At 37.3% G+C, this 20,409-nt stretch overlaps 1 protein-coding gene across 2 annotated transcripts in view; it reads right to left on the minus strand.

The window, feature by feature from the left end:
* The window catches only part of wdtc1 (WD and tetratricopeptide repeats 1), a 68,065-nt gene extending 55,137 nt beyond the window's left edge, over window positions 1–12,928 (minus strand). The window contains exons 1-2 of one of the 2 annotated variants that reach the window (XM_039740789.1): window positions 12,666–12,928; window positions 10,045–10,201 (exon numbers count right to left, since the gene is read on the minus strand). In XM_039740789.1, coding sequence (XP_039596723.1) covers window positions 10,045–10,092 — 48 coding nt within the window. In that variant the 5' untranslated portion in view covers window positions 10,093–10,201; window positions 12,666–12,928. Of the gene's footprint in view, window positions 1–10,044; window positions 10,202–12,542 lie in introns of both variants that reach the window. The other variant, XM_039740788.1, reaches the window with a different exon arrangement.
* Between the last annotated feature and the right edge of the window lie 7,481 nt (window positions 12,929–20,409).

Here is a 20,409-nt window from a genome sequence, read left to right on the forward strand (position 1 = left end):
TAAAATGATCTCGCGGGCGGATATAATTACGCCGGGCGGATGTGGCCCTGCCCTTGAGTTTGACACATATGGACTAAATAGAACTTGAAAAGATATATTTTTCAAATGTGATCGCAATTCAGATAGAGTTGACGCACTACAGCCTGCATGCCTCAATAAGTCATCCTCCCCTCGCTCTTACTTTTTTACCGTTCATCTAATGAATACACTGAGTATGGCTTTACCAAAACAATCATTGATGGCGAATAAAGTATCCATTATTCGAGTATGTAGATCGGGGTATATATATACATATATATATATACCAGCGTATCGCAGCGGAGAGTAGTGTGTTAAAAAGCTAGAAAAGAAAAGGGAACATTTTAAAAATAACGTAACATGACTGTCAATATACAGTATTTGTTTTGTGAGTGTTACTGAGTGTTGCTGTCATCAAGGATTTGATTATCATTATTTCTTTCAATCAGGTTCGTATTTGTAGGATGTGTTGTGTTCAAGTTACATTCCGTGTTTGTCAATCGTTGTAAAGATGACAGGTTTCATTCATCGATTTGTTTCTTACTGCATCAATAAACAGCTCGTCTTCTTCTTTATCTGAGACCTGACACACTGCATGCACGGGTTTTTTTACACTGTCTTCCTTTAGCGGGACATTGACTTTTCCACGTGTGCTTTGTTTCCACATTTATGAATATGCTTGTATGTATCAGGCGCTTCATATTTTTGCTGCCTTTTCAATTGTGTAATTCGGTTTTGTTCAGCTCTTTGGAACTGTTGCTTTTGTCTGTGCACTGCGTCAGTTCACGTGAGCCGCTCGGTGTACATGCATCGAAGTTTCCCAGCTGTGCTGGTGCCATGTCGTGCTATGTCCATGGCTGTATTTAATGTTACCTTAGTCCTGGCACTTAAAACTTTCTCTCGCAGTTTCGCTGAGTTTGTGCCAAACACCACCCTGACCATCTCATCTTCCTCTGCATAAGCACAGTCCTTCACCCGTGAATATTTACCCGTGGCAGTTTGCTATTGGATTGCCGCTGACGGACGGCCTTATATGGGCAGGCACTAAATTACAAACGCCAGCGCAGCCTGTCTATGAACTTAATTTAAAGTTTAGGTTTACATCGTGCTTTGTTACCGAAGTAGCAGAACTCATGAATATTGTTGTATATGTCACTCGCTCGCTTCTTATTGTTTCGCTGCCTTCTCAATTATATAATGCATGTTTTCTTCAGCGCTTTTTGGGCCTCTTCCTGATTTTCTACGTACTGCATGATTACGTGGAAGGCGTGATAATGTCACACGAAACATCGCCCCCACGGGTTTCAAGCTCATCTCCATTACAGTAAATGGAGAAAAACAGCTTCCAGGTATGACCATTACGCATAGAATTTCGATATGAAATCTGCCCAAATTTTGTAAGGAAGCTGTAAGGAATAACCCTACCAAATTTCAGCCTTCTACCTACACGGGAAGTTGGAGAATTAGTGATGAGTCAGTCAGTCAGTGAGTGAGTGAGTGAGGGCTTTGCCGTTTATTAGTATAGATATACACACACATATACATATATATACATATTGTGGTCCCGGCCGGGACGCCCAGGAGGACGAGAGGAGGGCTTCTGCCTCCTCCAGACCGCGAGGGGGCGTCTGTCCTGGTTAAGTTTGGGGCCCGCGGGTAGAGGGTTTGGAAGCCCAGCCCTGTAGGGACCCATGGCCACCGCCAGCCGGCCCCAGTGCCTATTTATCCCGGGAGCCCGGCACTTCCGCCACACCAGGAAGTGCCGGGGGGAAGACGACAGGGGACACCCAGACGGCTTCCGGGTGCGCAGCCGGCACTTCTGCCACACAGGGGTGTGGCCAAGTCTAATTGCCGGGAAGCAGCTGGAGCCCATCCGGGTTCCCATAAGAGGGGCCGCCTCCCTCCAGTCATTGGTGGATGTCAGGAGGTAGCGAGACAGAGCTGGGGAGAGGACTGGAGGCGGCCAGTAAGAGAAGGCACAGAGACTGTGAGCCCTGGACTTTGGGGGAATCGGTGCAAGAGGCACTGGGGTTGATGCACTGCAAACTTGTAAATAAACGGTGTGTTGGGTGAACTTAAGATGTCCGGGCCAGCTTTAACTAATATATATATATATATATATAAACTGCTCAAAAAAATTAAAGGAACACTTTGAAAACACATCAGATCTCAATGGGAAAAAGAAATCCTCCTGGATATCTATACTGATATAGACTGGGTAATGTGTTAGGAACGAAAGGATGCCACATTGTTTGATGGAAATGAAAAAGATCAACCTACAGAGCCCTGAATTCAAAGATGCCCCAAAAATCAGAGTGAAAAAATTATGTGGCAGGCTAGTCCATTTTGCCAAAAGTTAATTGCAGCAACTCAAAATTGTACGCAGCACTTTGTATGGCCCCTGTATTCTTGTATACATGCCTGACAACATCGGTGCATGCTTCTAATGAGATGACAGATGGTGTTGTGGGGGATCTCCTCCCAGATCTGGACCAGGGCATCACTGAGCTCCTGGACAGTCTGAGGTGAAACCTGGTGGCATTGGATGGACCAAAACATAATGTCCCAGAGGTGTTCTATTGGATTTAGGTCAGGAAAGTGTGGTGGCCAGTCAATGGTATCAATTCCTTCATCCTCCAGGAACTGCCTGCATACTCTCACCACATGAGGCCAGGAATTGTCGTGCACCAGGAGCAACTGTACCAGCATAGGGTCTGACAATGGGTCCAAGGATTTCATCCTGATACCTAATGGCAGCCAAGGTGCCTTTGTCAAGCCTGTAGCGGTCTGTGTGACCCTCCATGGATATGCCTCCCCAGACAATCATTAACCCACCACCAAACTGCTCATGCTGAATGATGTTACAGGCAGCATAATGTTCTCCATGGCTTCTCCAGACCCTTTCACTTCTGTCACGTGCTCAGGGTGAACCTGCTCTCATCTGTAAAAAGCACAGGGCACCAGTGGTGCATCTGCCAATTCTGGTATTCTATGGCGAATGCTAATCGAGCTGCATGCTGCTGGGCAGTGAGCTCAGGGCCCATTAGAGGACATGAGGCCCTTGGGTCACCCTCATGAAGTCTTTCTGGTTGTTTGGTCAGAGACATTCACACCAGTGGCCTGCTGGAGGTCATTTTGTAGGGCTCTGGCAGTGCTCATCCTGTTCCTCCTTGCCCAAAGGAGCAGATACTGGTCCTGCTGATGGGTTATGGACCTTCTATGGCCCTCTCCAGCTCTCCTAGAGTAACTGCTTGTCTCCTAGAATCTCCTCCATGCCCTTGAGACTGTGCAGGGAGACACAGCAAACCATCTGGCAATGACACGTATTGATGTGCCATCCTGGAGAAGTTGGACTACCTGTGCAACCTCTGTAGGGTCCAGGTATCGCCTCATGCTACCAGTAGTGACACTGACTGTAGCCAAATGCAAAACTAGTGAAGAAACAGTCAGAAAAGATGAGGAGGGAAAAATGTCAGTGGCCTCCACCTGTTAAACCATTCCTGTTTTGGGGGTCATCTCATTGTTGCCCTCTAGTGCATCTGTTGTTAATTTCATTAACACCACAGCAGCTGAAACTGATTAACAACCCCTCTGCTACTTAACTGACCAGATTAATATCCCATAAGTTTCATTGACTTTATGCTATACTCTGATTAAAAAGTGTTCCTTGAATTCTTTTGAGCAGTATATATATATATATATATATATATATATATATATATATATACATACACACACACACACACATACATACATATACAGTGGTGTGAAAAACTATTTGCCCCCTTCCTGATTTCTTATTCTTTTGCATGTTTGTCACACAAAATGTTTCTGATCATCAAACACATTTAACCATTAGTCAAATAAAACACAAGTAAACACAAAATGCAGTTTTTAAATGATGGTTTTTATTATTACGTGCAAGTCTGCGTGGATATTATGAACTATCGTATCTGTTCAAGTTCTATTTAAATTTTAAATAGAATGAATTTTTATTTAGTCGACAGAAATATCTTTGGTAGGAATGTAAGTTAAATGTAGGCATCATTGCATAAATTTTTCTTCACCATACAAATGTAAAGAGTAAATTTGCCTTACATCCCAACCAAAGATATTTGTGTCGACTAAATAGAACTATTTTTTCGAATGTGATCGCGCAATTCAGATCGAGTTGACGCGCACCAACGTATCGAGCCCGCGTGCTATTGTGGTTTCGCATGCGTGCCTCAATAAGTCACCCTCCCCTCGCTCTTACTTTTTTACCGTTCATCTAATGAATACACCGAGTTTGGCTTTACCAAAACAATCATTGATGGCGAATAAAGTATCCATTATTCATAAAGCTTCAATTGGTGATCTGTCTTTCTGCGTTAACCGCATATTTTTTCATACGTCTCAAGCCAAGGGTATGCGAGGGTAAAATGAATCGGGAAGCGCGCGTACATACTCAGTGCACCCCTCTCGGGAATCGAACCTCGGCGCTAGAGGCAAAGCCTCTACCATTGCACCACGGCGTGTGGTTTGTCTATTTGAGAGTATGTAGATCGGGGTATACTGTATATACATATATACACCCGCGCTTCGCAGCGGAGAAGTAGTGTGTTAAAGAAGTTATGAAAAAGAAAAGGGAACATTTTAAAAATAACGTAACATGATTGTCAATATATAGTAATTGTTTTGTGAGTGTTATGAGTGTTGCTGTCATCAAGGATTTGATCATCATTATTTCTTTCAATCAGGTTCGTATTTGTAGGATGTGTTGTGTTCAAGTTACATTCCGTGTTTGTCAATCGTTGTAAAGATAACAGGTTTCATTCATCGATTCGTTTCTTACTGCATCAATAAACAGCTCGTCTTCCTCTTTATCTGAGACATGACACACTGCATGCACAGGTTTTTTTACACTGTCTTCCTTTAGCGGGACATTGACTTTTTCCACCGTGTGCTTTGTTTCCGCAGTAGCTGCACTTATGAATATGCTTTTATGTATTATACGCTTCATATTTTTTTTTGCTGCCTACTCAATTGTGTAATTCGGTTTTTGTTCAGCACTCTTTGGAACTGTTGCTTTTTGTCTGTGCACTGTGTCAGTTCACGTAAGCCGCTCGGTGTACATGCATCGAAGGTTCCCAGCTGTGCTGGTGCCATCTCGTGCGATGTCCACGGCTGTATTTAATGTTAGCTAAGACCCGGCACTTAAAAGTTTCACTCGCCTGTTTCGCCGAGTTTGTGCCAAACACCACCCTGACCATCTCATCTTCCTCTGCATAAGCACAGTCCCTTACCTGTGAATAGTTAGCGGCAGTGTTTCTATTGGATTGCCGCTGACGGAAGGCCTTATATGGGCAGGAACTAAATTTACATGGGACGCGTAACTCCGCCTCCCACGGGCATCGAGCAGAAGTCTATTATAGTATATGGACGAAAAAATAGGTTCCAGTTATGACCATTACACGCAGAATTTCGAAATGAAACCTGCCCAACTTTTGTAAGTAAGCTGTAAGGAATGAGCCTGCCAAATTTCAGCCTTCTACCTACACGGAAAGTTGGACAATTAGTGATGAGTCAGTGAGTCAGTCAGTGAGTGCTTTGTCTTTTATTAGTATAGATAGTTATAGATATATATCTATCTATCGATATATAGATATATCTATCTCTCTATATGTATATATTTCTCTTCTGGTTCATCCTTCTTCCTCTTCAAACCTGGTCCCCCCCACATGCAGCCCACACGGTATTTCTCAATTCCTATTCCTCCTCTTCCAAACCCTTCCCCACGCTGGCTGCGGCCTCCCATACACCCCCACGCCGCTTTTCTCGATTCCTATTCCTCCTTCGGACCTCCGCATTCCCCACTCTTCTTTCATGACCCCATTGGTGTCACGTCACCGCCAAAGTGAAAGGTCACATGGTCAGGCTTGATATAGGGCCGTGACGTGACTGGGTTTGAAGAGGAAGCAGGACGAACCAGAAGAGAAATATATATGAGATGGTTAGTGAAGTGAATGAGATAACTGTTTTCACCTCAAGTGTTGTGTGCTGAATCAGTCCGAACAACATGAAATTACTGCTTTGTAGCAGTTCATGTACATTTCTATAACCAAATGTACCCCTTGAACAGGAAAACTCCAGACTAGATGTTCATTGAAGGCAGAAGTATTTATTAGCCATGTTGTCAATAAATGTTTTAATACAATTTCCACACATTAAACTAAGGATACTCAACATTGGTCCTAGAGGGCCACAGTGGCTACAGGTTTATGTTTCAACCCATTTGATTAATTAGAAAACAGTCCTTGTTTAACTCTGTGTTACCTCTGCAATGTCAGTCAATTCTTATATTTTTCCCCACTCTAAGGAGATCATCCAAATCATCTGAAGCCTAAAATGAGTCATTTTCACTTTCCCTTCAGTTTCCTTCTGAGTACTTTATTAAACCAAACAGTACACAATGAATACACACAGGTGTAAATGGAGACAAATTAGACAGACTGCTGCTGGTTTCTTTGTCAGCTGCATCTTTCGACTAATAAGGAGCGATTAAAATCAGTTAATGCAGCTGAGTAAGATAAAAATAAAATAAATAATTAAGGATTGTAAATCTTAACAAGTGCGACAACTAAAATGAAGCAGAAAAATATTACTTGAGCAATAAGTGCTTTATCAGCAGTAAATAACATCTATAAAGCAACGTTGTTCATTCCTGATTTACAAGGTCTCAGTCTTGAGTAACAAGCCAATTAAATTAATTAGCAGCACAAACTGGTCACTAATTAAGAAAATGGTTAGAATGAAAACCTGTAGCTACTATGGCCCTCCAAGAATAAAGTTGGGCACCCCTGATTTAGACTTACTGTACTAACTAAAGAAGGATCCACCTCTTCCTAATCAACTTGTCACACATGTAATAAGCTTCAATATTTACTCACTTATTTAGCATGTTTCTACTCGTCTGAAGTAATACACAGAGTGAAATAGGCAAGCAAAAAGGTCATGGAGGGATCAATAAACAATGTTCAGTTTCCTAATACCTTTATTAAGATTGACAGATGACGAAGCAGTACCCTCTGGTGGTGGAAATTAAAATAGCAGATTTTCACAAATCTGAGAAATGTTCCTTGCAACGCTTCAAAATATGACGGCATTTTTAAAAGGCAGGCCGTGTATGAAGTATCACTTATACTAATACCAATTCCCAAAGTAATTTACGGATTTAACTTAAGTTTCTCTTTCAAACAAACATTTTTTTCCAAGGTGTATTTGTAAAATCACAAATATGATTTCTTCCATTAATGCTAAGTACATCACAAATTGAATTAGCTGAATTTTCAAATTACATTTTTCAACAGTTTAAAAGAGATCTTCAGCAGTTACCATTTACTCTGTTTAATCCATTTAATATCACTATATATAATAATAATAATATTAACTAACACTCTATCTACTTAAATAATTTTATGTAACTGTATTTTAACCTACTTAAAAAAGTTCAATTCTAATGCAACACACAAAATTAAAACTTCAGCCAAATTCAGAAAAGGCACAGCTCCAAGAAAGAATTTTACAAATATTATCAAGCAATTCTATAATCATACGATAATGATTTTACATAATAGTTAATGCCTAAAACATGAATAACTAACAACATTCAGACACTGCTGCAAAAAATATGAATTTGGGATTTTATACAAAAGACAAAGAAAATGCAGCCTCTAGTCATGAGGTTGGTGGGAGGTCCGGAGAATGCAGCTAAAGACAATTTTCAGCATTAGGCAAGTCTCTGCCTTTGTTTGTGACTTAGCCTAAATAACTTGTGTAAGAAATTTAGAATTGCTGTTTTCTTACTCCCTGCAACTCTGAATTGGGTTAAGGTGATTTGAGCATGTCTGTTTGTTTACATACGTGATCTTATTGTCAGGACTCATAGAAGAAGGTACAAATATTGATATTTTAACATAAATTCTACTATACTAATGTTAAATGAAAATGAATAAATTACATAATTGTAAGAATATATGTTATTACAATTGCTGACAAACATTTATTGATAAATTAACCCAAAGCAAACAGCAATGCTTCCTACACAGAGCTGCTAAAAATTACTATTGTATGCTCCCCATAAATTTTTTTTGCAAATACAAAATGAACCATTTTTGAATACAACCTATAACAAACCTATTATAAAGCTTAACTCTAGCACTTTTTATTTTACTTTTTCACGAATATGACATCATTTGTTCCAGAAAGGGGCTTTCTTTAGTGAAGAATTAATTAAAAAACGAAAAACCAAAACTCTCCCATAGTGACTTACACGGATTGTCCATATGAAACAAAAGCAAACACAAAACAAAAACCTTAAACCTTCCTGAATATGTCCACTTCAAAGCAGCAAAGGTCCCAGTTACATCCAGCTTGCCTTCTGTGGTTCAGAGGAGTGTTTATGACAACAAAAGGAAGTTGGAATGAATTCATTTTTATCAATTCCTGGCACCATATATCCTGAATATAGGATACATATGTGTCTGCTTTTCTATTCGGAGTTTGTTGTGGGTGGAATTCTCTCTTAAACAGCAGCAGTTATGGTGTAATCAGAAGCACTGGAGAAGGATATCACAAAGTAATGTTTGGAGATGTTTAAATTGACATTTATTGCCTTTCAATTAACATGTCTTAAAATACCAAATCATGATGTGAAAATAAAATTCAAAAAATGCGGTCTATGATTGAATTAATAAGCAGTAATGGATGCGAAAATTCCTTTGAAATATGTTGGTCCACATTGTAATGTACACATCTTTGGTGTTTGTGAGGGAAATCTCACAAACTTCTGAAATGCCATACAAAAACTGGAGAATATGTATATTCCACGAAGTCACTTAGAGAATCCAGGCTTCAGTGCTAAAAAATATGTTGCTGCAGCTAACAAGATCAATAAACATGGTTACTGTAACAAGACATGTTGTTTTGATTCTTTAATTTAAATAGCTGCATTCACATTCATTTCAGAAAAATTAAGAATTTTATGCTTGATGACTGGAAAATCATCCTCATTAGCAAGACAAATAACAGCAGGCTCACGGACAAACAAGGCTCACCTAAAGTTAAGCTTTGAAGCTCAGGTAGGAGTAAGCCCCAGTTTCTCCAGCAAAGGTATTCATTCTCATAACACATTGTTGTACATTTTTGTGCACTACCAATCACCAGTTGAACTAGGACTCAATTTAGCTTCAGGCTATAAATTAATCTCCCTGTCTCTCAAATTCAGCCTTTTTCTTTTCATCTTATCTTTAATCTTCTGAAGTCCCTTATCAGTATATTTTTGCTCATACAATTCAACTTCACCAAAAAGTCTAAAAGTTATTTCATCTTTGTAGTCAGACATATTAATTGCATATATGGAAGGCTTATTTTTTTTCTAAATAATGAAGAAAAAAAAAGAAAAAAATCACCAGATAAATGTATAGCCTGAGCACAGGAAGTTTGTTTGATGGTCTGTACCATTCACAAAATGGGCTACAAGAAAAAACCCTCAGTGGATGCAAGGTTCTCAAATATTGCGAGAGGAAATAAAGGAAAGCTTGGCTCCTTTAGAAATGATGGAGTCTCACATGAATAAATAATATCATGAATGCCCGACTGTATAAATCTGTGCTATATAATATTCTTAAAAATCAGACTTTAACATGTCCGCTTTTAGCACAAACTGTTAACACTAGTAAACTTTTCATTCTAACTCAAAGCAGTCTTAGAAACATTACCTTAATATTAGTGATGATTTGTAATGGAGAAATATGTATTTTTGGAATGTTTTCTCATCCATAAATTAAATATTCTCATACTAACTGGATCTTTTTAAGGATAAACCAACATAACATCATCAATAAAAAATATCTGACAACAAAAACAAAGTTGTTACCTAGTTAACAACAGTACATCATGACAAAAAGGCATATACAGTTAACCAAACCTGCTACTGAAATTATATATGATGATTAATGGAAAGGAGAAAAAAAAAAAGATGTGTACCTTTATTTGCCGGTGTAGTATCTCACTGGTGATGTTAGCTGCCTTCATGGCCTCAAAGCAAATCAAAAGGTGAATAAAGAATTAGCAGTCACCTTGCATTGAAGCCAACCACATCTACATAGCTGAAGGTTTTCCACTGGGACATACATTTAACAAACTGTTAAAAAGAGAAGAAATGACTTTGTTAATAGTAATAGATGCACATCAGGACCCAACACTAAGCTAGTAACTCAATTTAAAATAAATATGCACTCAAAGATTGTCATGCTGGTTTGAAAATCTCTTAATCAACCAACCAGCCATTACTTAAACCATTTAATTCAGTTCAGAGTGGAGATGGCCTAGTGCAGTATTGAGTATAAAACAGAATGAAGTCCTGCTTTGGGCACTAGCTTATCACAGGTCACACTCATACTCACTCATGCAAAGTCAGTTTAGAGTCACCAGTTAAACTAACAAACACTGCACATCTTAAATACGTAAAAACAAAAACTATACGTAAAAACAAAAACTCAAAAGACATGGGAGAGAGGGCAGACTCCACACAGAGAGTAGCTGGGATTCAGAAACAATACACTAGAGCTGCGAGACATCAAAATTAAACATTACACCATGAGAGTGTCCCAAAATCTTACCTATGCTAACAAAAATGGCATAATAAATTAAGCACCCAAGTTATTTTCTTTCAGTTGTCCTGTAATGGGATCATGCTTTCCATGTAAAGAAAGCTCTTTAGTAATCAGCTTTTTTTAATGTTTTATATTAATGCTAAGTACATTAGTTTTATGAACATACTGTATTACTAGAATACTGATGCATTTTCCAAATATTTTGCATGGTAGAACTGTATTACTAGAATACTGATGCATTTTCCAAATATTTTGCATGATGTCTACCAGTTTGTTTAGAAAAAACAGCATTAATATAACTCCACATCTTTCCAATTAAACAGAAAAATTAGAGAAAATAAGGAGAACAGTTATTTTTAAATAAATGTATTTGTTTTTCTGCATGCTTAAGGTGAGTCACCTTCTTTTGGCAGTTATATTTAACACTAATAGCAAATACAATACTGCAATGTATTTTTTTGGTTATAACATTAAAGAATTTGTCCATCTTACAGATTACCTCTTAATTAACTGGTACTTACATTCTTTTTTTTCTGTTATAAGAGGTCACTAAAAGCGCAATTAAATTGCATTAGTAACAGTGGTGTTATACATTTATACACACACACACACACACATACATACATACGTAAAATATACAAATTACATATATATACATGCACAAATTATATATATATATATATATTATATATATGTTAAATATAATATATTCCTGCATGCATCTTCTCAATTCATTGGTGACTTTAAAGTGCCTCCCCAAAGTGTAGCAAACTTGAATTTCTTTTCAGAATCTTTCTTGTATAATTGCATTCTGCCTCCCAAAGTCTCCTTGTTACACAGGTATGAATGAGATATGATTGATGTCAATATGAAAGCCTCCATTGCATACAGCCACTCTGATTGTTATTCGCAAATCTTTTTAAAAATCCCCAAGTTTCTTACAAGGACTTTGGAAAAAAAACAATAAAACAACAATAAGCACATCTGACATCTAGACTTAAAAGTCTATGAATTGCATCCCTTAAATTGATTCCAAATCCACATACTATAGCTACTATGAAAATCAGCGATCACTAATTTACTAAATGCATTGGAACAGTAACGCATAGTCTACAATAATGTATTTTTGCATACAACTTCATTGTGTACAAAAATGCAGCATACTATACAGTTTATCAAAAATATTTTATGGCCTGGCTGTATCCAATATCCTGCTCCAGAATTACTGAAAACACGTTATCTTTCTGCAAATGTTTTTCAAGTTTTCTTTAAACATACCAGAGCTGGACAATCAGAAGCACACGGCTACAATAAATTTGAAGCATCAAAGAGTATGCTGCATCATAGATGCTGGGAGAAGTAATAACGTAATCAAAAGCACACAAATCAAATTTGGAAGTTATAAGTGACAATTTTGTAAATGACAATATTTAGTATAATTTAATCTTAATATTAACGAATCTGGACTAATCAATGTAGATACGCAGTTTAGCAGTTAAACGTGTAAATAAGAATTGACTGTGTTTAATGAGTGCAGGACGTTCCAGTTTCTCGTACAGTACAAACTTGATTACATTTGCAAGCGTAGCCTTATTTGCAGTCACAACTTCGTCATCTAGTTTTTTTTTTTCACTTCCCAACTGAACATCTTGATATCCACAAACTCGGTTCACAACTGAGACGTACAATACAAAACTTTTCGAAAAGGGAAAAAACATAAGCGACAACAGCGAAAGACACTTTTACCAGTAGACACAAACATCTCGGAAAGGCGAAAGACACTTTTACCAGTAGACACAAACATCTCGGAAAGGTTATACTGCTTTAATATGCATGTATGTTAACATAAGCAACACGGATCGCACCTACCTGACTGGCCTGTAATTTGGACAGTAAATAAAGGGATAACTTGACTTGTCCGCACCAATTAAAAACAGACCGGCGACTTTCGGTAAGCCAACAACGAGAGCAATTTAAACGTGCAGAGAAAACCTGTCAGATTCTGGGCGTCTTGCACATTCTTGACGTTCCTCTTCAACTGTTCGCCAGCCACTTGCGACACCCTGTCCAACTCTCACACATCGTTTTAACCGTAACCCTGACAGTCGGCCGCTACTCTCACGTAACGATCCGAGCGTATAGATTTCGCCGAATTTAGGACGCAGGTCGACTTGCTGTCGCAAAGCAAAAAGCGACGGAAAGTAACCAATGGCCCCTTTCACTGGCAACAGAAGCTGCCAATCGACTAACTGTGATGGGGCGGGACGCAGAACAGAATACCAAGTTGGCTTCACTCGCGCAGGATGGTTGACGGGATGACGCGCTGTGGTGTCTGGGAAATTGAGTTTGTTGGGGTTATATACTTTTGCTTGTGATTTTAAAACGAGTACTTGTATTATTTTGTAAAATAAGAATACATGTTTGTTTATTTGATTAGATAATGTTTTTGGACTTTCTAAAATAAATGGTTGTTGCAGTAAAATAAAATTGAAAAAAGCGTTTCACTTATGGAGGCAAGTTGCCCTTTAATCTAATACACAGAAATCAGAAATTCATACACAATCAGCTAAAATATCGCAGCACTTTTCAAATAAATGAGTAATATGGATTTTTAGTTTATGGTAAACAACATTATCAAAAATTTTAATCTCAAAAAAATATTCATTTGAATAAAAGAGAAAATACATAACAACAGTGAAACAGCAGAGAGATAATACTTAAAAGAAAGGGATTAAAGTAACTATCCAATTTTTAATGCATTGTTCCCATTTAGGGCTGAATTGTGGGCGCCTATCCCAGAAGGACAGGAATCAGATTTCAGTAGGAAGCCAAACGATCATAGAACGCCGTCAGACAAGCGTACACACCTACCCAGACATTGCACTGTGTTAGACGTGCCAAAAAAATGGAAATGATCAAAGAGTGCAAAATTCAAAGTATACACTGAAGGGGGCGCTATTTCAGTCCTGTGTGTCTGAACAATGAGTCAGAAGCGAAAAATTATATGCCAGCAGTCTAGTTTACCATGTTTTGATAATCCATTAATTACAGTATAATGAAACATATTAAATAAAGGTATTTTTAAACAAGTGCATTCTACTTTACATTACTATTATAGGATTCCCAACATGTTGCTTATTCATTCTAAATGTCTTAAAACACTTTTTCCCTACAAATTCAGATTTTTAATGACTCCTTTTCTTTCTGTGCGTCTGGCACCAACAGCAATGCCATGGTCAAAGTCACTTAAATCACCTTTCTTCCCTATTCTGATGCTCAGTTTCAACTTCAGCAGGTTGTCTTGACAATGTTTATAGGCCTAAATGCATTGGGTATCTGCCATGTGATTGGCTGATTAGATATTTGTGTTAACAAGCAGTTGAACAGGTGTACCTAATAAAGTTGCACATGTATTTAAAAATGTTAGCTGAAACAAAAGTATTTTTACACTTACATAACCAAAAGAAAGGCACACAAATTGCTTAATTAGAAACTTCCATGGAATATTATATCAAATGATATAGCATAATGATGAGGAAAGGTTACAAATATAGATTTTTCAATTAAAAATGCTAGATATAAAAATAGAAAATGTGAGATAGATAGATAGATAGATAGATAGATAGATAGATAGATAGATAGATAGATAGATAGATAGATAGATAGATTATCAGGTAGGCAGGCAAGGGGAGAGAAAGAGAGAGAGAAAAAGAAAATCAAACCAGGAAAAAATAAAAAAAACAAAAGAAAAAAAAAACAACAAAAACAAAATAGTGTTGTGGCACTTTAATAACAAACACTATAGAGAGTGCTGTGTTCTTAGACAGAAGAACCACGAATTATGACCTCCATATGTTTAAATAGGACAGAACCCAGAAGGGGCAGGGTTTGAAAAGTATACGGGGGTGTGGCTTGGCATCATCTCCCTATGTTTGTTCAGAGCTGTGGTAGAAACAGGAGATATAGTTAGCGACACCTCCCCCTCTTGTTGTGGAGCAATATTGACAGGTTTACTCAGGCCTCCTACTCTGGGTGGTCCCTATTTGTACACATGCGTGACAGGACTTATGGTGAAACATTAGATCAAACCTATTACACAAAAATTTAACCAACATTTAGGCTTGGCTAACGATTCATACAAATGACACCTGTATATTTCATAAATTAAATCTGTGATGTTTATTAAAGTTTAACTTAGATGACAAATAGAAGTTGGGATGAAAGAGTATTTAAAACCTGTTACTTTTTATTCTTGGAACTTTGAATCTGTGACTTGATTTCAACAACTAAAGTTAAGAATATATTGGGTGAGTCCTGTATGACAGCATACTCTCTGCTTTTTTCCATATTACTTGCTTATTAAACAGGTCTGTCAGATTGGAATTTTGAGGCCATGCATTTTACAGTTTGATTTATTCTGTTTTGTTGCTGACATTAAAATTTCAAAATCAGGCCAACATATCAAAAATAAAGACAGACTCAACACAAGATTTATAAAATTTATAAAAGATTTATAACAGAGTAATATAACAGTAGTACTCACATTAAGACTCAGCTTCCTTAGAGAGTAGGCACCGCTGTCCATTTTTACAGACGGCTTCTGTGTTTTAATTAAAAGTCAGTTTGAAATACATGATTGTCTCCAGATATTTATACATAGCAACAATCTCCATTGCCTGGTCTTTGAAGATTGTTTCCTGTGCTTAGCTAAAATTGTTAGCTTTTGTAAAATTTTAATTGTTGAAAAGACTCATCTCACCAGTTAACAAAATCACTGGACAATGACTGGTTTCATTTTCAGTCAGTAGGCTAACAATCAGTAAGTTTTCAGTAAATTTTAAGATGAATCTTTTTTCAAATTTACTACAACAACAATATTATGATATAAATCTTTTGATGCAGTCTTCTCCATTCCTTTATTGCCAACTAGATATATGCTAATCAATAATAAGACTTATAAATGGAGTTATTATAAATGTTTTTACAACTTTTTGAATTTTTGAACAATAACTCTGTTTAAATGGTTGCTTCACTGAGTGGAGTAAAGCAGAACCTTTCTTCAGTTTACCCACAATTATAATTATGGTAGAAAAAAATGGGTAGTAATAAAAATCTTTATCATATCATTAAGTACACCCATTGATGTACTGCACAGAAGAGATTTGTTTTTCATTGACCTCACATTTTGCATCAGACACTTGAAGTGTGGCTTATAAAGTATTTCTTACAATAGTCATACAAGGGAGTAACATGTGAAATCAACAGAAGTGTGAATGTCTTCTTACTTCAAAGTCTTCTTAAAAATTATTTCTCCACATGCCCTGCAAGCGACACAGTAAATTATAGGCTATTGAACTGTGAAACTAATGTGTGCATGTGTTTAAAACACGAAACTAAACATTTCATTTTTAAATCCTTCATTTTAAACATTTTTACCATTATTTTACCAAATATTTGCACATCTCGTAATGTCTATAAATGCTATTAAACTCAAACATAAGTATTTTTATAAAGTGGAGAATCAGAGTGCAACAGACTTTTGGTGGCTTCACAGATAAGAAAGTGACGCTACTATCTCAAATAACAGACTTCAGTTTTCTGTCCAATTTTCTGACTTAACAGAAAAGTTACACAGAGCGATCATTTATTCTTTAATACTTAACTTTGAATTTTCAGGCTTTTGACCAGATGCATTTGAAAACTTTTTTTGTGGCTAGTTGCTAATAAATGTAGTTTGTCTTCACAATACAAATTCTAAGTGATGCTCTTTTCCTCAAATGCTGCTTGACAGACAGTGAATGGTAATAGAACCTACGTATTCCAGTTTATCACTAGTTTATGTCCATTGCTTATATTAACCTTTTCTTAAGGCTTTGTTTTTCATTTGCATTAGAGATTAGCTGTCATAATAATCATTTTAAATTATCTAAATATTTAAATACATTTCTAAACATGCCTCCTGATGTAATATTAATTGCCTGCAAAATCATCATCATGTTCCATACAGACCATTCAGAATTTGTTTCTTGGACAAAGCAAATTAATCCACTTGTTTATCACACCTCAAACTATTTAATGTGACTTCATTTCTCTCAATAATTATCAATGCTGAAAATCTCTCTCTCTCTCCCCCTTTCCTTCCGGCCTGATGATCTATCTATCTATCTATCTATCTATCTATCTATCTATCTATCTATCTATCTATCTATCTATCTATCTATCTATCTATCTATCTATCTATCCCTTTCCTCTTATCCTTCTCACCCAATGTCTGAGATGACATTGGCATCTGCATACAGTAGTTCTAAAAAGGTGAATATTTCTTTTAGTCTTGTCTGAAATTCAATGCTTCGCAAATCTATCGTGGTGATTTGTAACATTTCTCCTTCAGAATTTGTCTTCTTTACTGTTTAACAATTTTCTGCTTGAAGTTCTTATCACCTGCTTTCCTCTGCTCTGTTTCATTGTGTCTGCTACTTGGTGAGGGTTATTTTATTTCTTCTTTACCCTTTTATCCCTTTTATCTTTTGGTGTTATAACCTAAACTGCAGGGATCTTCTGCTTTCTTTGTTTCTTTCACCTTTCCAAGCAGTAAGCCATTAGATTTGCTCCGTTTCATTTCACTTGCACTCACTCTTGGCATTTTTCCCTTTATATTCTGGTGATAGGAAAAGAATATCCTTCGAACTTTTAGCTTCCCATGACCTGTTTATTTGAATCCCTACATTTCTATACTCTCCTCTCTTTCATCGCCCCAATCCAGATATCTCTTTGACTCCCCTAACAATAAGCTTGTTAGTGCACCAACAAGGTTTTCTAGCAAACTCTTTCTGCTTCCTTCCTATTTGGTCCTCCTTTTCTCCAGCCCCAACTCTGTCCGATTTTGATTCCTTTAATTAGTCCCTCATTTATCTTTTCTTTATCTGTAGTTGCTTTTTCTCTATTAACTTTTCAACTCTCCCAGTTTCCATGTGCTGTTTTCTAAAAACATGTGCTTCTCAATCCCAGATCCTCTTCTGCTGTTCATTCCAATTTTGTCTCCTAATTTCTCATTTGCTTTTCCTCATCTCTACTCCCTTTCCTTCTTTTTATCATTTGCTCTCCCTGCATTCATGTAGATCCTTCAATGTATCTTCAGCTTTTCTGTTCTTTATACATACCATCTTTGTCTGCTTCTTTCACTGTGTCCCCAGTTATTTTTGCTTTAATTTGTTTTAATTCATCTCTTATTCCAGCATGGTACTCATAACAAACATTCATTGTCTGTTTCCTCATCCTCATCCTCCTCCACATTAATCAACACTGGTTTGGCTTTATTTGCACAGGATTTAAATTATTTCTTGTGAAGACATTAATTATTTATTCAGAGCAATTTCTCACCTTGTGCTACAATTCGACACATCTCATACACACCTTTGAGCTGCATATACTGTATACTACCAACAATATTTTTCTGCTCCACATCTTTGACACATTCTAGGATGGTCTTTGTATAACACTACTACTCTCCATTCCCCTATCTGTATTACTGGTGTGGTGTGCACATATTTACTATTTTTTAGCCTTCATTTTACTTTAATTTTGTACATCCCTGTTCCGATACCCTTGTCACAATGTCCTGTCTCAATACATGCTCAGAATGCATACTTATGTTCAAATGACTTTCACATTCCTTGCACTTACCAGTGTCATAAGATTCAGATGTTCTGTATACATTAATTTGTTCCCTTTATACATTTGCACAAATTTTAGAAAAAGTGGAAAGGTATAAAAAAATCTTCTCATACCCCTTGCTATTCAAAGTTTAAAAAATAAAGTCAGTTTGCCTTGGTACAAATTCATGCATGGTCTGCAATTTCTGTCTACTGAAGGTATTACGACCCAGCCTCAAATCACCTATTAACTAAAATCTTACCACATTTTCTTGGTTTTTGTTCAATTCCATTTTTGATCCACTTGCATCACATTTTCTTTTCTTTTCTTCTACCGTCTCAATTTCTGTTGGTATATTGGACCCAAAATCATCTCTTCTTCCTTGTCTTCTCCACTCCTCAACACTAAACAATAAACTGTTTGCTGTTTCTCCCATTTGTCGCAATAAAGCTCATGCCACATTAGATGACTTTTCAGCAATTCTCAGTTGTAGCCTTCACTTACATAATATCTGCCAGTCAAGAGCAGTCTGTGGTGCACTCCTGTGAACATTATTGACTAGTGTGTCATACCTAAAGACTGAGACCAACTAGTCTGCAACTGGTTACAATAAGATCCAACCGGTTTGATTTTCTCGCTAGTTGGAGGGGTGGGGCTGTGTACTCAGGAGAACTGCCATCCAATGAATGCTCATCTGGAAGTACAATGCATAGCATGTAGCAATGAGTAATAAAAAAACATGCATGCTTTGAACCTCCCATATAGAAGAGAAGTCCGTCGATCTGATGTGTTGTGTTTTATGTACTAAAACGCAATGGTAAACAGAAAAAAAAAGCAGAACCGTGGCTTGAGCACACCACAGCTATTCACACAGCGCTGACTCCATAAGGCAGTATGGCAGCTGTGAATCTCACAAACAAAAGAGAAGCTCATCTGTCTGATGTCTTGTATTTTACATACCATAACAGAAAGGAAAAAAAAAATAAAAATATGAGATTGCTGCTGAACTCACTGCAATTGATAACTCTTTGTACAGCACAGGTTCTGTCAGATAATGCAGAAAAAGAGGCAAGTACAATAGCACTGGAAGATTGGCGCTCAGTCAGTAAATGTGAAACGTACTGTTATTTTCAGTAATGTAATTAAACATGATGCAGCAATGAATTCAGTGACTGCAATTGGCAAGTCTGACATACTCCACAACAAAAAAACTTGTATAATGTAACATCAACTTAAAGCTTCCTGCACCTCTTCTTCCATTTTTCAAGAAGCAGTCTAACCATGATCCTAAGATCCAGGGAACAAGTGGTGAACTTGCACTGTGGGGCGCTTCATGGTCCCAGCATTCCAGACAAGAATGGTGATTTGAGGATTCAGCCTTTCTACTCAGCATCAAAAGGCTGGTTGGTTTGGGGGATGCAATGATCAGTACTCGAGATAAGATGGGAGAATGGAAGCCCCAGAAGACAGTCGTACCCAAGACTGGACTGGTGTGCAGGAGCCCTAGGAGGCAATTGCTGCTAGTCTCTATTATGTCGATAGGTTGAAGGCACCCTTGGGGAGAAAGCAGCAAGACAAAAGTCACTGCTATATTTGTCTCCCTTTAAAATCAGACTGTAGGTCTTCTTTTTGTCCTGCTGTTGACATGAATGTAGTGCTGACGCAAAGTGTCACCATGAATTCTTTGGCTCTTTACATGGCTCTTTTAGGTAGCTCACTATATTTTAAGACGGAGAAGCTTCTATCTGTGGCACCTCTGCAAGAGAACCACCTCTTTCAACCTTCACAAACATATGCAGTTTTTAATATCTGGAAAAAATTGGAATTAACTTGCTTAGAGATCTGTATATAGACAACATCTTAGCATCCTATGAACAATTACATTCCAAATTTAACATTCCAGCTACACATTTCTTTCACTATCTTCAAATCAGAAACTTTGTTAAACAGAACCTTCCAGATTTTCCTCATCTTGCACCCTCATCTATGCTGGAAAAAATATTGCTCAATCTCAAGGACTTAGACTCCATCTCTACAATATATAAAATCATTTTACAATCCCTCCCTTTCAAAGATCCAAGAG

Source organism: Polypterus senegalus, chromosome 17, assembly GCF_016835505.1.
Source record: "Polypterus senegalus isolate Bchr_013 chromosome 17, ASM1683550v1, whole genome shotgun sequence".
NCBI lineage: Eukaryota > Metazoa > Chordata > Cladistia > Polypteriformes > Polypteridae > Polypterus > Polypterus senegalus.